This window comes from Neovison vison, chromosome 2 (assembly GCF_020171115.1).
Source record: "Neovison vison isolate M4711 chromosome 2, ASM_NN_V1, whole genome shotgun sequence".
NCBI classification, from domain to species: Eukaryota; Metazoa; Chordata; class Mammalia; order Carnivora; family Mustelidae; genus Neogale; species Neogale vison.
In genome coordinates this window covers 190,358,433-190,373,467 of record NC_058092.1, presented here as the reverse complement: position 1 = coordinate 190,373,467, position 15,035 = coordinate 190,358,433, and the positions used below count along the sequence as shown (strand labels likewise).

Sequence of the window (15,035 nt, the reverse complement as noted above, 5' to 3'; positions counted from 1 at the left end):
TTTCTCAAATTGTAAAAGGGCCGAGACAAAGTTCTTCAGAGGAAGGTGAGAACCAGGGTCTCATTCTTGGCAACCACATAACCTCTTGGAATCGGTGGCGCCGGTCCAAGAACAAGAACCTTGTGGTGTGGGCCAAAGAGAAAACGGAGTCCCCAGAGGCTTATATTTCTGCTTTCCCTCAGTAAGTTGGCCTATGGGACCAATTAATTAGGCATAAAGTTCCAAAAGCCCTAAGACGGAATGACAAGTAGCTACAGTAGCCTACCAGAGACACGCTTGTGTCTGTTTCCCGTCTCAGGAAGCTGCAGCAGGGCTTCGAGGAGACCCAGCCAGCTGCTGCTGAAGTGGTCCCTGTCTACTGGCCGTGGCGGCAGAGCCAAAGTCGCCACTTTGAACCAACTCCTAGAACTCACTGCTTTGTCCCCACTGCCCTCTAACGTCCGCTGTGAATGTCCAGAACCGCTGGACTGAAATGACACTGCAAAGATGTCAATTCTTGGAGGCACACAGGGTCCCCTTCCTGCTCCCTTGAAGAGAAAGGCCAGCTTGTTCAGTCCGTTGGCTAGCTGCTCTTCCATACGGCTCCACTAGATGTCCTCCTAGATCTACTTTGCATCTACATTTGCATTGAAATCCTGGGGAAAATTCCCTTTTCCGAGGCTTGGGATTTGGGAAGAGAGTGTTAGGTGGCTGTGTGAAAAAGAAAATCAGCAAACACCAAGGGTGAGAGGGCACTTTATGTGTCCAGGGAGTAGATTAAGAAATTTAGCGCTGGTTTAAATAAATACTGAAACTTTCAAAGTTGCTCTTTGAAACCTAACCTCGGGAGTTTTAAGTGGCACTCTGATATCTGAAATTAACCTTCTAACCTACATCAGCTCTAGCAAAGGAAACAGTCACGGGGAAATGGAAATAAAACACCAGCGGTTGTGAATATCCGTGATTCGCTAAAACAAAACAGGAGGATTAGGAAGCCAGAGACAGTTGAAGAGGACAAGGGGTAGTGTCTTCTAAGTCAGGAGAGCCATGACTTAATTTTGATAAAATTTTATTTTACAACCTGAGAGTGTAATTTTACACTCAGTGTCCACATCCTATGGAACAGCTACTCCTCAAACATAAACGTTTAGTTTGAGGAGTGCTTGTTCACAACCCATTTAATGGCCCGGAGGAGGGCTCTTCCTGGCTGGGAGGTACATCCGTCAAGCCTGATGAATCACTCCACCAGAAGGGAGGTCAGATTGGCCTTACCTGTTAAGAGGGTGGGCCCGGAAGTGTATAGGTGTATAGGTGAAGACATCTTGGGGGTGGGGACTGTCGATGAAAATGGACTATTCCGGAAGTAGATCGAGAGAGCCACCCTCCCAGTTGGTGGCACCTCGGTCTAGACATTGTAATTCACAAAGGTTTGTCAACGTGTGGGGCTCAATCATTTTTTAACTGTTTCTGTCTTGTCTTTGAGCCTCTCATTGGTCATTCTTGCTGTTTTTTGTTTTTGTTTTGTTTTGTTTTGTTTTTTGTGGTGGTGCTTGTTTGTCTTTTGAGATTTCTATTTTGTATTTGGTGTGAATGTGAAAATGATCACTGGGGAGGAATGACGAGTAATAGCATGTTTGCTTTTTTATGCATATGCTGCTTTGGAATGTGACTGCTTATAATTAACATTTAATCTTCTTATAGCAAATGGTTTTTTGCTGCTTCGATTACCAGTTTCAGCCTGTTCCTGCATGCTAACAATATGAAATTTTAGAACAATGCATGGTCTCCAGAACAGCCAGCAATAACTGTTGCAAACAGTTCCTGAGAGGCCCTGGGTTGAAGTTGCGTTTCCTCCTGAAGCCCTTATCAAGTATGAGGTTTAAAATCACCCATTATGATGGGCTTACCTCTGACAGAATCGTTTCAAAGTTATTCCGCCTCATCCTCCCTCCCCTTGTCCTTAAAGACGGTATATATAGAAGAACTCTCTTTCCCTATAAATGTGTCAGATTCTATTATTGTATATGAACCCAAAATGGCAGTATGGAAATGAAAACCAGGGACTGTTGCTAATGAGAAGCATAGCATTTCAGAGTTTGATGGGCTTCTCTTCTGCTACAGCATTTGATTAAATTTTTTTCAAAACGATTTATTTACAGTGAACTAAAAAATTATCTTTGTTTCCCACCTCTGTGTAAATAACAAATCAATATTTCCAGTAAATGAACCAGCCCCCAAATAAGCAAGTGGTCTACCAGTTGTCCATCGTATCTGGATGTGTGTAAAATAATTTTACTTTTGTGTCTTCAGCTGAAGACTTTTTTCTCTTTCTTGACTTGAATTCCTACCGTTTGGGGTGTCTGTGCATTCATGCCATGCCTTCTGAAGTCTTCCAATTCAAATGCTATAGTGGAACTTTTCCTTTCTTTTTTCCTTTCTTTCTTTCTTTTTTTTTTTTTTCTTCTCTCTCTCTTTCTTTCTTTCTTTTTTTTTTGGTAAAAGCTCAGCTCAGCTCAGGAATGATGTATACCACGCATGGAAGAGGGCTGGGGAGCATGATGGTGATTTGAACAACCAGTTCGCTAGGATGCTAAAAGAACATGTCACTAAAAATGGGAGCCAAGTTTACAGGAACAGATCTCTCATTCATCTCCCCCAGTGCCTGTTCTTCACAATCATAACGTTACCCCTGCTTGACAAATATACTGTATGGCAAGTCATAAAGGTCTTAGAACAGGACTTGACCCATTTGAGAGATTTAAACCCCTCTTCCTGGTGACTGTAACATTCAAAGAGGGCAAAACCACAAGCCGTATTTTAAAGTAAGAATGCAACCATTCTCCACAAAGAAAAAGAAAGAGGGGGAAAAAATGACTTTTAAAATGGAAGGTGGGGGTGCCAGGAGTAACACCTTTCCAGTTCAAGCTTACTCTTTGGTGATGACGCTTGGAATAAATAGAAGTTCTTCTCCAATCCTGTGAGAGAAGCAGACTGGTTCATGCTAAGTGATGAGCAAACACGTTTGCCTGTTGTAGCATCAAAATGAGGCACAAAAAGCTCCTCGGACTGAAATATAAATTGGCTTGAAGGATAAGGGGGAAGTGTTCCAAGAACCGCTACGGTGACGTCCAGCAGGGTTTGGGGGTCAGCACGCAAGCTGGATTCCCAGGCAGGCCAGAACCTATGATATCAGCTTTAGAAGAGCTATTAATGCCACCCACAAATATAAGTAAGATATTTGACATGGGACCTAATCTCTGACTTCATGTTTTATAATCTCTAATCTATTTCGGCCAGTATTTTCTGTATAAGAAAAAATTATGATTAACCGAGAGCTCGATGGCTTTCTGAATGTTCAGTGGGTGGGGAGAGAAAAGCAGATGGGATTTTCCGATTCTCCCAGCTTTAAGCAGAAAATACACCCATGAGTAGCTAAATGCATTCCAATAGACCAACATCTCATATGCTTTTGGTGATTTCTTATTTGTGAACTGCCTTTAATGTCAAATATGCAGCGTTAGCCTTGAGTAGCTGCATTTCTTATATGGACAGATTTGGATATTTGTTCTGTCAAGAGTAAATTTAAATTCCTGTAGGCATCATGTAAACTCACTCTGGGGAAGTTCAGCAGAGGCATCCTCAGATTCCATATTAACATGTAATCGTTTCACATCTAATTTGATGAAAGCTTGTCCTAGGCTCTGCCTAATGCCCAGAAATGGATGGAAATTAGAAAGCCTGCATATTAGATATTTTGCATCTCGCAAAAACCATTTATTGTACCAAATAAGCAATTAATTGATTGGCTGTGTGTAGATTTTGACCTCCTGTATTAATTGTGCCAGGGGAAAAATGTTGGTTACATTTTTGCTGTCTCTAACGTGCTCTTCTTCTCATCCAAGAACCCGATTGTAATCAGCCATGCCCGCTTCCTGTAGTCACCCACTTTACCGAGGGGAGAAAAATAATACACAATAGCCTTGGGGGGGACGGTAAAGGCAATTTATATTTTCGCTACTTTTTTTGATGTACAACCAAACTGTTACCAGCAGTCACTCTGCATTTATTTTTTTTTTTTTTCTGGGTCAAGACTGTTAATGTGAACTAAGACCTGTGTTAAATCCCTTTAGCTCCCTTCTAGCTGCCTTGCTGTGTGTGACCTTGCCATTAACTACCGCTCTTCCTCTCCCCCATCCAACCACATGGTGATAGCCAAGATGTCCATCTACAAGAGAATGAGACGGGCATGTTGTTTTGATTGCGGACGTTCTGAGCGTGACTGCTCATGCATGTCAGGCCGTGTGCGTGCTAACATGGACACCCTTGAGAGAACCTTCCCACTTTCTTCTGTCTCTGTTAATGATTGCTCCACCAGTTTCCGTGCCTGTAAGTTTGACCCCGACACACGGAGTTCTGTGTCTGTGCTGTCTGTGGTATCATCCCCGTCTTGTGTTGTGTGCCCTGTGGTTCTTGTGTGTCTGTCCGGCTGGTGTTTTCTTCCCACTGTGACCTTGTATGTGGTGATGGATAGGTCGTTCTCGCTGCCTGTGTCCCCACGTACCTGCCAGGGAAGGCCTCCCTTCCTGTTCTGTTAACTCGTTGCTCTTCTGGTAATTGTAAGGTTTTCCAGGTGAGATAAACACAACACCAGGCGAGGGAGGCGTAAGGCAAGATTTATTAAAGGGCTCTCCGGTGAAGTTTCAGGAGAAGGAGAGCCAGGAAAATCACACCGGGAGGAGGTGGGCACCCTCTGGCGAGGTTCTGTGACTCTGGAAAGGGGAGTCGGGGAAGTCGCACCGGGAGGGGGTCGAGTGGGTCTTTTATCTGGGTTAAGACAGGGAATAAGTTCACAGCCATATAAGGTATGGTATTTGGGGATTGGAGGGTTGGGGGAGTCTTGATGTTCCGGTTTCTTGCATAGGTCTCGGGTTACTTGTGGAGACGTGACCTGGGCATACATCCTTATGGTGGGAGAGTCAAGTGTTAAGGAAGGGCGGGGAGGCTGGAAGATGGCAGCCCGGCGGTCATTTCTATTGTTTCTCCTGCATTCCCGGAGCCGCCGACCCAACAGTAATGGCATGTGCAGGACGGTGATATTAGAGTCTAGTGGTAGTCTCTCTCTTTAAATAAATATAAATGGAAATTAATGTGACAGCAAATCAAATACTGTATTAACACAAAGATGTGTGGAAATGCATATCTTAATATCTGGGTCAAAGCTATACATTGGCTTGGGTCGCAGGGAGGAAGGGAGAGGGAACAAGTAGAGAGAACATGTCAAGTCTACCATAAAATTGCTTTTAGTGAGCTTAGATCGTTTCCAAAATACAACTGGGTTAAGAGGAACATGGATTTCTTTCTTCTTTTATTTTTTAAACCTTGTCTTTTTAACCTGTATCTCATTCCTCCAGTGCCAGATTGTGTCCTATGTTCTGGAAAAGCATGTTCGAAATCTGTAAGCCTATATTGACTGGTGCAGTCCAGGGCTTTCCTCAGAAAGCCGATTAATTCGAAGGATCATTATTTCTCCCAGAACAGAATCTTGCACTTAACTAAGGTCTTCTGTAGCAATTGTGAATTCAAATAACCAACAAAAACGATAAGCCACGAACTGCCACGATTTCCCTGAGTCCACTGCACAGGACCTTGAGGGCAGTCTTCTTGGTCACCCACCAAGAAGTCTTCTTGGTCACCCATCCCTGACTGTCAGGGATGGTAAAGAAACAGTCAAGGTCTGGCAGCTGGCAGCCAGCAATGCTGACATGCAGCAGATTCCTAAGACCTACCTCGTCCTTGTCCACAGCGTGGACTTCGCCATATTTTACTGATGGCTCCTGGGTGATGTTACAGAAAGCTCCAGCACACACACTGAGGGGCTGGGTTGTGGGTCCTCCTCTAAGGGCAGAAGAGGCTGTGTTCCCATGTGAAGACTTGGATGTCTTCAAGTGTGGGTCTCACCTTATTTTCGCATTTTCGGTAGCACGAGAGACAGAAGGCAGTCGTTTTTTCTGGGCTTCGCCCCTTCCTCTTGAAAGCACCTGGCACACTGGCTGGTGACCATATTGCCACCTGGTCTCTCTCCTTCTTAGTGCCCAGGGCTGGATGAACTAAACTTTCACCAGCAGGAGTTAATTCACACTGGCAGCGAGGGAGTGGTGGAACTGGAAGAGCAATTCGCTCTTGCACGTTTATTCCTCCAAAGAACTTGCTGAGTGACCTGTGCTGGTGTGGAAGGCAGTGCCAGCATGGGGTGCCTGTGGGACAGTGACCCGTAGAGGCTCCCAGGGCCGAGGGAGTCCTGACATCCGTGTACATGGTGGAGTGGTATGCCAGGCCACGTGCTGGTGTTTGAACCTGCTGTTCAGGTCTGAGGCAAAATCTGTGCATCTAACTATTTTCAAGTCACTCGGAAAAGTTATATCTAGGACCAGAGAATTCTCTTTTCTTCCTCAAAATTCACTGTCCTTCCAGAACAGTGCCAAGAAACAGGATTCATTTTTAAAAGAGGTTGTGTCGAGAGGGGTTTTGGACTGTCCCAGGCACATTTGCCTAAAATTCTAGGAAGAAAGTTCCTTTCAAATCTTTGGTACTGATGCCCCAGTATAAACCTTTACCCTTTTATTCTCATTGTAAGAATTCTTGCTAGTTCCTTTGATGATGCAAGGTGAACTCGGTCGCCACCACACAAGGAATTTGTTTGTCTAAGATGTATGGCAAGACACTAGGTTCAAGATGGGGGGTTGGTGAGGAGAGCAAAGTGGTGAGCTATGGTGGCACAGATTGACCACCTCTTTGACTGATGGCCGTGAACGTAACCACCAGCCACCGGGGTTACCCGTTTGCCTAAAGGCACAACTTCTTCTCTTATCAGATAACCGCCATGCTCTAAAACCTTGGCCAGGGATTCAGGGGAGAAAAGGAAGGAGCCATTTGGGCTGCATGTGGTCGTGTCTTGGCAAGAGCCACCCATAGCAATCACAGTAACGTGTGTGTCCCCTGTGTGAGGCCCGCGGTACCCAGCGTGTGTAATTTCATTTCATCCAGGAAAAACCATCATTGGAGGGAATTCTCAGCTCTGCAATTTAATCCAAGCATTGATTGGAGGCCAAGAGAAGAAAAACTTAGGGTGGGATTGTCCCATCCTCTTGGAAATACCCTGTGCGTGAGACTGTTGTCCTTCCCTACCCTCCCAGATCGGCCCCACCATGGAAAACATGGAGCGTTGGGCTCTGTGTGGAAGGCTTAACTGGTACTGACAGCTTGGGGATGGGCGGGTCACCTCCTGTTTCGTCAGCCTCCCCGCCAACCTCACACCATCAAACGAAAGCAGATTTACTCCACCCCTATGTGAGTCCTCTCACCTTTGACCATTAATAAGAAGTTAGGAAAAAAATCCATTCCAGTTGGAGCCCCTTCGCGCACCCACATAAGGCCTCCTTCTCCAATTAAAAAATGTCTATCCCTACGCAGAATTCCACTGGCAGAGCTCCAATAGCGATCCCTGGGCTCTCCTTGCTGGTGGTGGGGTTGGGTGGTGCCCATTTGACGGAGCTGGTTGACTCAAAGAGCAGTGGTGAGAGTGGGCTTTTCATTAAATATGAGCAGATGTGAAATGTAGAGGGTTTGACAATTAGAAATGGCAGGAGAAGGGCCCTTGAATCAAAGTGAGGTCAGATGGGCGGGTCAGATTACTTCTCTTACATTCTTTAGTTGTTCTGAAAATCATTTTGAATTAGTGTCAGCAGAGCCATGATGGGTTTTGCCCTTTGTCTTTTATGCTAGGGCCGTATTGTTTCCCAAGACACTCATTAAAGGTCATTATATCATTATAGAGCTTGCTTTGGTCGCTGTTTCCCAGTTGAGCCAGTGTGCTTTGGAGACTGCCTAATTCATTTCTCTCTTGCCTTTAGTCTCCCTCCTTGCTTTTTTTTTTTTTTTTTTCTCATAAGGGGAAAGATTTCCGTTTCCAAGGGACATTAAATTGAAACACAAAGTCCCATTATGTGTTTTCTGAAGTGGGAAGAAAAGTAGCCAGTTCCCAGAGGAGTAGTAATATATTAAAAGTGTTCACACAGTTTTAAAGATCTGCCTTCTAGCAGCAGGGCCCGCCTGCTCAGGGCACCTCTCCTCGGAGGTGTGGCCCGTTACCGAAGATGGGTCGGGCCAAGTCACGTTCTGTTCTGACAGTGGTCTTCTTTTGGATTCAAGAGTCGTAAGGCCAGAGTGTACAGTGTGAAGGACCCCTTCACAGAAGACTTAAAAAAAAAGAAAGAAAGAAAGAAAGAAAGAGTGTCAGAAAAGTAAAGCCCATAGTGACCAGTAAGGATTCATCAAAGACTATGTTTTTGGCAAGACTGAATCATTCCATACGGTAGAGGCTGGAGTTTGTGCACACGGCTTCATTTTCCCATCATCCTGCTTTTGTTACTACTCCAGACGATCCTGGGCGGGAGTACCGGCTCTTCGAAAAGACACCAAGATGATATGGGCCCAGACGTGTTATGAGTAGCCACGTTCTAGGACCATATTTTTTAAAAAACGATGTTGGGCCACATACACATGTAAATAATACAGATGTAGGTTCTAATCAGTTCCATTTTGCCTCCAGAGAATTTTATAGAATTGTGCTTCTTCTCTGTTCAGAATTTTTTTGTGCTGTCTTGCCTGATATCTGATCACTCAGTCTAATAGAAAGGGACAGTGAAAGTTTGAAGCAGTGACAACGTAGGACCCTATTGATTCAGGCCTGCCAAGATCCGTGTGACGGGACGCTGGCCGCAAACCGTTAGCATCCCCGGCATGAACAAATTAATCATTTTCTGGAAGAGAAACAGATCTTTAGACTCACCCTTGGAAATAGTTTTAGCTCAAGTACACGCGCGATCACTCACACCAACCTTTCAATTTACTAATAGTTTAAACCTGCACAATTACACACACCCTTTTGCAAACTACTGTGGCTAATTTTAAATGGCGCGTGACTTTTATTTCGGGTATAAATCTAATACAAGGAGGCATTCAACTCTGATGGTTGAGTTGAGGGGAGCAGTCCGATACCATTAGGTTGAAGGGACGCATACCAAAATCAGTTTCGTGTAATCTTGAGTCTTGTCAGATAATAAACAAAAATCAGCTTATCCCAAGTAGCCTCTGGTTTGTATGGGCAGAGAATGAACATTGTCAATGGAACTAAAGTCAGTCGAGTGAACTAATGGCATTTTGAAGTACATAAAATCAGATACGAGGGAGAGGGGTGGAAATAGCTCTAGGAAAATGTCTATGGCAAGGACACACCCTATACTGACAGCGTCTGCTGCCTGTTCAAGAGGGATTTGAGTTAATAAGCTGTATTTAAACATCAACAGCCTATCATTATCTGATTCCTCTTATGTGTAGTTTTGGGTGACTTCCTCAAGTCCCCCACACCCCCCGGCATTGTATTTGTTTACTTCTGGGCCCTGAAACCAAAGACTCTTCCCACCACGAACATAGTGATAGAAAGATAGAAAAAGGAGAACCAAAGGAAACTCCACTGAAATCGATGTAATCATAGTTTCCCATGCATTTGGTAAACCCATTCATTTATTCTGGGTCTGCAGTTTTTCCCATTTTTCTTGCACATGCTGGTTATGACCTGTCTCTGTCTCTTCCTCCCTCTCCTTCTCTCCTTTTCTCCTTCCACGACAGCAAATACTCAAACAGCCTTCCGATTCCACTCCGGCTCTTCACGAGCCCTGGCCGGCCTTCCCTGAGTTGGCCATTCGCACCTCATTGCAGGATCTGAAAACAGGACGGCGAATCGGGCCAGACAGCCATGTCATCGTTCTGAGAGACCGACGACGGACCTGGGAGGGCATCTTGGGGCAATTTTGTTGGTAGCAGGCAGGGTTACAGATGCCAGTGCCTCTCACCCAATTCTGTGGGAGGCACATTTAGCAAGGGTTGACCGGAAAGATGACTTCCATGTGCTCAGTCAGGGGTCAGCTTGTTAAATCAGCATTGGAAGGCCAAAATCACGTGCGGCAAGATCGCCTTCAAAAAGAATCCCCTTGAAATGCCCATCTCCAAAGGTTTTCTCTCATAATAAATAGCTGCTTTCTTCAGCTGAGGGGATGTAGCTACTTATACATGGGGACCTCATTGTGTTCCATTCCCCCTCCTCCTCCCCGGCAAAAAAGTATTTTTGAATTCTTTACGGTAAATATGCTATATGATGATCCATCTCATTTAGATGAAGAGGCACCACCTGGGTGAAAAGCAGCCAACTTTTCAAAAGAAATCCCTTGAAACAGAGGAGACAAGAAGTAGAAAGGTCAGAAGAAGGAAAGACGGAAGGGTCCCTCGCGTGTGCCTCTGTCACATGGACACCTACCTTCCCAGGGGTACGACACTTTAATAAGTGACTCGGCTCTTCAAGGACGAACCAGAAAAGACGTCAGATTGCCACAAGTAGGCTGAGCTGAGGTCCTTCTACAAGGTGACATGGAAATTATGTTTGCATTTTTACTCTGGACGGAGGCTGGTTGTCACGATACCCAGACTGACAGCTCCTACCACTGGGCAGCAGATTCCCCATCTTCCCTCCATGGTGGAGGACGGATGTGGCCAGTTAGCTCTCCATCTCCCCCCTTGCTCTGCTATCTCCGGCGACAGATGCCAGGGCCAGTCCGCCTTTCACTTGAGCTCTCTTGTCAAGGCGCTGCCTTGAGCCCAAATCCTGACCTTTAACGTATGAAATAAAGTACTGATGAACAAGCAGAGGTTTGAATTAGAGCAGGCTTGGAGCAAATGTCAAGTCCATCTCTGCCTCCCTCCTCCACCTGCACCAGGAGCCTGGATTAGACCCAGTCTGGAGTTTGCAGTGCCTTAGGCTTTATGGGTCTGGGGAGACATAACTTATTAACAAAGAGTTATTAAATTTTTATCAATTTTACAACACAATGTAAATGCCTCCTATGAATCTACATTGTATTCATTATCATTTAAAACGTTAATTAAGTCAAAGTTGCATTTAATTTCTCTCTAAATGGGCCTCTGGGAAGAGGCTTTTAGAAACATCTGTGGGAGCGTGCGGCTGGTGGAGACGGAATCCCCCAGCCGGTGTTCAGGGTAGCCCCCCGAGTTGATTGCCTCCACGTGTCTGAGGGTAATTTGTTGTGATGTGATTGGGCATCATCTCAAATTAGTATCAGCCCAATAATGGTGTAAAGTCCCTCGCGAGAGTCTTGCGGGGTGAGGCAGCATGCGCTCCCCCGTGTCCTGCCTTCAAGTCCCATCCAAATGGAAATGAGCGCGTGATGCGCAGGTCCCCCCGGTTTTGTTCATGCGGGGGGATTCTCCCTCGGATGGCGCCCGTAGCTTCCCTCAGATGCTTCCTTCATCTGAGATGGGCGTCGACAAATTCAGGACAGTTGCCATCAAGCTCAGAGGAGGGAGCTTCGAGTTCGGGATCTTTGACTCTTATTTAAGCCCAGAAGCGAGGAGTCTCATGGGAGCCCTTTTCAGAAGGGACTGGATGTGGAACTTATGAACAGATCAGAGGCAGAGGTGAGGAGGGAAGGGTGAGGCTCGCTAAGATTTGCCAAGAAATCCCTTTCCCTTTTTGCGGAGCGGTTGGTGTTTTTGTCTTATCTGAGTAAAGGGCCCATTCTCCAGGCAGGTCTGCTGTTATACCGGCCCTCCGTCACGCAGATCCCGAGGCTGCTTAACGTGGTGGTTTTAGGTGGCCAGTGCTTAACTTCGATTCCCATGCGGACTGGCCTTAGGGTAGTGTCTGCTCTTATTGTGCGTGCGAGGCATTCTGCCAACACAGCAAAGGGGGGCGTGTGTGCGCGCGCCTGTATACGTGGGTATATGTCAAATTTAACACATAGCATTTTCCGCATTGCAGACACGATGCCCTTTACAAATACGAATTTAATCCTCATTTTGAGTAGGAACAGTTCCTTGCGGTTGAGGCAGCTGTATATGGCAGCACCTGTAAACTGTGCCATTTATAGATGAGACAACAAAGGCACGGAGAGGGTTCGATAAACTTGCCTGGGGTCCTGCCTGAGTCGGCAGCTGGGGCTGGGATTCCAGAACACGCTGGATAGTGCCATGGGCTATGGAGCTAGTTGAGTTACTCAGATCCTTGCAAGGTGGAACCGCTTGGTCACTCCCCCGTTTGGCTGGAGCCTAAGACCTGTTTGCAGGGAGGGGAGCCCTGAAGGGGTTTTGTTCTTCATCTGTAGTATGACAGAATGCATTCGAGGTGTTTGGTCAGGAAAGGGACCAGAGACGCTTTGTTAGGAGGTCTTCTGGGGCAGCTGTGGAAGAAGGGGCCGGCCTGGTGAGGCCGCTGGGAGACGCCCCCCTTCTGCAGGAAGACCTGCAGAGGAGAGGCTGTGGTAGGAGGAGGCCGAGGGAGCTGCTCTGAGAAGTCCGGGGAAGGAAGGCGTGAGCTACAGCCGCAGGACTCTGCCGCGGAAGCACATGACCCACATGCAGATCCGAGAATTTCAAATCTTTTTAAAGAAAGTTTTAGTTAACGGCTTTGCAGCAGTTGAGTTGCATTAGTTCAATTTCTTGGGCTTAATTCTCCCCAGCTGACCCAGCCGCCGTGGTGATTCCTGTTTGTGCTCGGTGGGGTTTTCTTCGATTGGAGGGAAAGTTAAAGCCTCCGCTGGGACTGCAGACCTATCAGGCTGCTTCCATTATTCCCAGTCTTGGGGTCTCCTGCATCTATTTTCTTCTTCCTCCCTCTCCATCGTCCCCATTTCCAATAAGATTCACGTCTTGAGTGTCTTGACGGGGACAGAGGCAGGCAGGTCCCAGCTGGGGCCATGAATGCTGTTGGCCCAGGCTGGGTTGCAGAAACTCGTGGGCACCACCAGCGGGGACAGGGGACCAGCCCCGAGGTTCTTGGCTCAAGCGGCATGTGGTAGCTTCAGCTCTCTCATGAAAATTATTTTTCAAATCCCCGTGTCTGGCAAGGAGACCTTTCTCGTCCTGTCTTTCTCAGGGAGACAACATGTCTCCTTACATCGATGGAGGAAAAAAATAATGAAGTACTTCACATCCCATTCACTGAAAACCCACTGTAGTTTCCAACCACTTATCCTACTCCAGTGGAAATACAAAACACATTTCTGTGAAGCGCTGCCACACAAAGGCTGAGGGGGTCACGTGGCACGCCTAAGTACCACGGCACAATTTTTTCTTCCTTTTTCTCTGTGCACCAGACCGTGGTGTTCATTGTGACTGTACGTTGGCCATCTGTGGCTGTAGGATTTGTACACACCATGGACCCCAAAGGGTCGTTAAAATGGCATAGAAGAGCTCTAGTGTCCTGAGCTCCCGGACAGTGCCGGGACACGTGTGCCCAGAATGCCAGCTTCTGGAAGTGGAATGAGGTGGGATGCGCCCACCCGCTTGGCTGTGTGTCATTTCTCCTCTCTCGGGGGCTTTCTCCCGAACCAGTATGTCGAATTTCATAGATAAGCAGGGAATCTTCCGTCCCCACCTTTCCTCTTAAGGGTTCTGCTTCCCCAGCCAGTCATTTGCCCAAGAGGAAACTATTTGTGCAGAAACAAGTCCGCCATTGTCCTTCCCGCCCATTTAAAATCCCAGAGACTTTTAAAGACACCTTTTTGTAAGTAGCTAGACAGTACCCGATGTAGAGGGAGATTCTAGACATGCTATTCTAAGATTTATTTTATTTATTTATTTGACAGACAGGGATCAGAAGTTGGCGAGAGGCAGGCAGAGAGAGAGGAGGAAGCAGGCTTCCCACAGAGCAGAGAGCCCGATGCGGGGCTCGATCCCAGGACCCTGGGATCATGACCCGAGCTGAAGGCAGCGGCTTAATCCACTGAGCCACCCAGGCGCCCCCTAGATAAGCTATTCTAGACATAGCTTCTGGGGAGACCTTCTGAAGTCCAGCTCAGACAAACTAGGGGAAGAGTCTGGAGACTCCAGGGCAATTCTTCTCAGGAGCGTCTCACCTGATCATCCACAGAAGGTGCTGTCCTCCCGCAAACAAGGGTAACGGCAACAGACAAACTCCCTTGACTTCTCCCTTGACCAAGTACTACCAAATTTTCCTAGAGAATGCCCTGTGCAATCTCAAAGTGGGAGCTTCTGGAGCAGATCTATGTTAGGGCTGGTCCGTTGCACTGAGAGACTTTGAGAAAGACTGCTTCCTGGAGCCACACAAGATGCGCCCGCAGTGCATAGGAGTGCATCAGTAGACCAGAGTGTGGGCCCTCTTCGGGGAGTGCAGCTGACTGCTTGCATTAGAGTGATCTTCACTTTGGCCAATGGCAGCTTTCTGGGCCGGCGCCTGTTGGATTGCACTCAGTCAAGGAAGGACACAGGGGCTGCCTTCCTTCCCTCCAAGGTCAGAAATTCAGCATGCTGGCATCCTTGGCTGGGCTTCGGGTGTTGGCAAGAATACCCGAGTAGGAAATGGGCTGAAGGATTCCAGTTCAGTAAATATTTGATGAGTGAAAGAATGAATAAATTAAGGGATTCTCAACCCATCAGTTGAAAGAATAGATGGTGTGCCAGAAACAGGACTGCCCAGATCTGTGAAGTTTCCTAAAACTCTCAGAACAACTTATAGCAACGTGTACGCACACACACACATGCGCATATATATGTATGTAGGTATCATATATATACATATATATGATACAAGAAGAATAATGGAAAATGTAGCAAGAAAATCAAGGGCATAACTGATGGCTCTTGAAAATTATCAACTAGCAGGTACAATCCATATTCTTTGTGAAGGTTAAATATTGGGAAAGAAGATCTAGATGCAATTAAATCTGATCCAGATTTTAAAAGATCTAGACAGAATTAAGCCACCATAGGCAAAATCCTACCAAAGTATCAGATGAGGAGAGAGAGGGTTACTACCGCATGAAGGATAGATACATGTGTATGTAGGGCGTTTGTCCTAGAAAACCAAGGACTTGTGACATTTGTTTTAATAAGCCTGATCGTTTTCCTGTGAGTGAGGACAACACAAAAATACTAGGGCTTCGGGTAGGGCCAGTACGAGGAGAGGT

The 15,035-nt window shown here is 46.4% G+C and overlaps 1 protein-coding gene across 23 annotated transcripts in view; it reads left to right on the top strand.

Moving 5' to 3' along the window:
- Positions 1-15,035, top strand: part of KCNMA1 (potassium calcium-activated channel subfamily M alpha 1) — a 730,059-nt gene that overhangs the window by 598,519 nt on the left and 116,505 nt on the right. The window contains exon 19 of one of the 23 annotated variants that reach the window (XM_044239910.1): positions 4,192-4,365. The exons of the other annotated variants lie outside the window; for them this stretch is intronic. Coding sequence (XP_044095845.1) covers positions 4,192-4,365 — 174 coding nt within the window. The remainder of the gene's footprint in view (positions 1-4,191; positions 4,366-15,035) is intronic. 23 annotated transcript variants of the gene reach the window in all.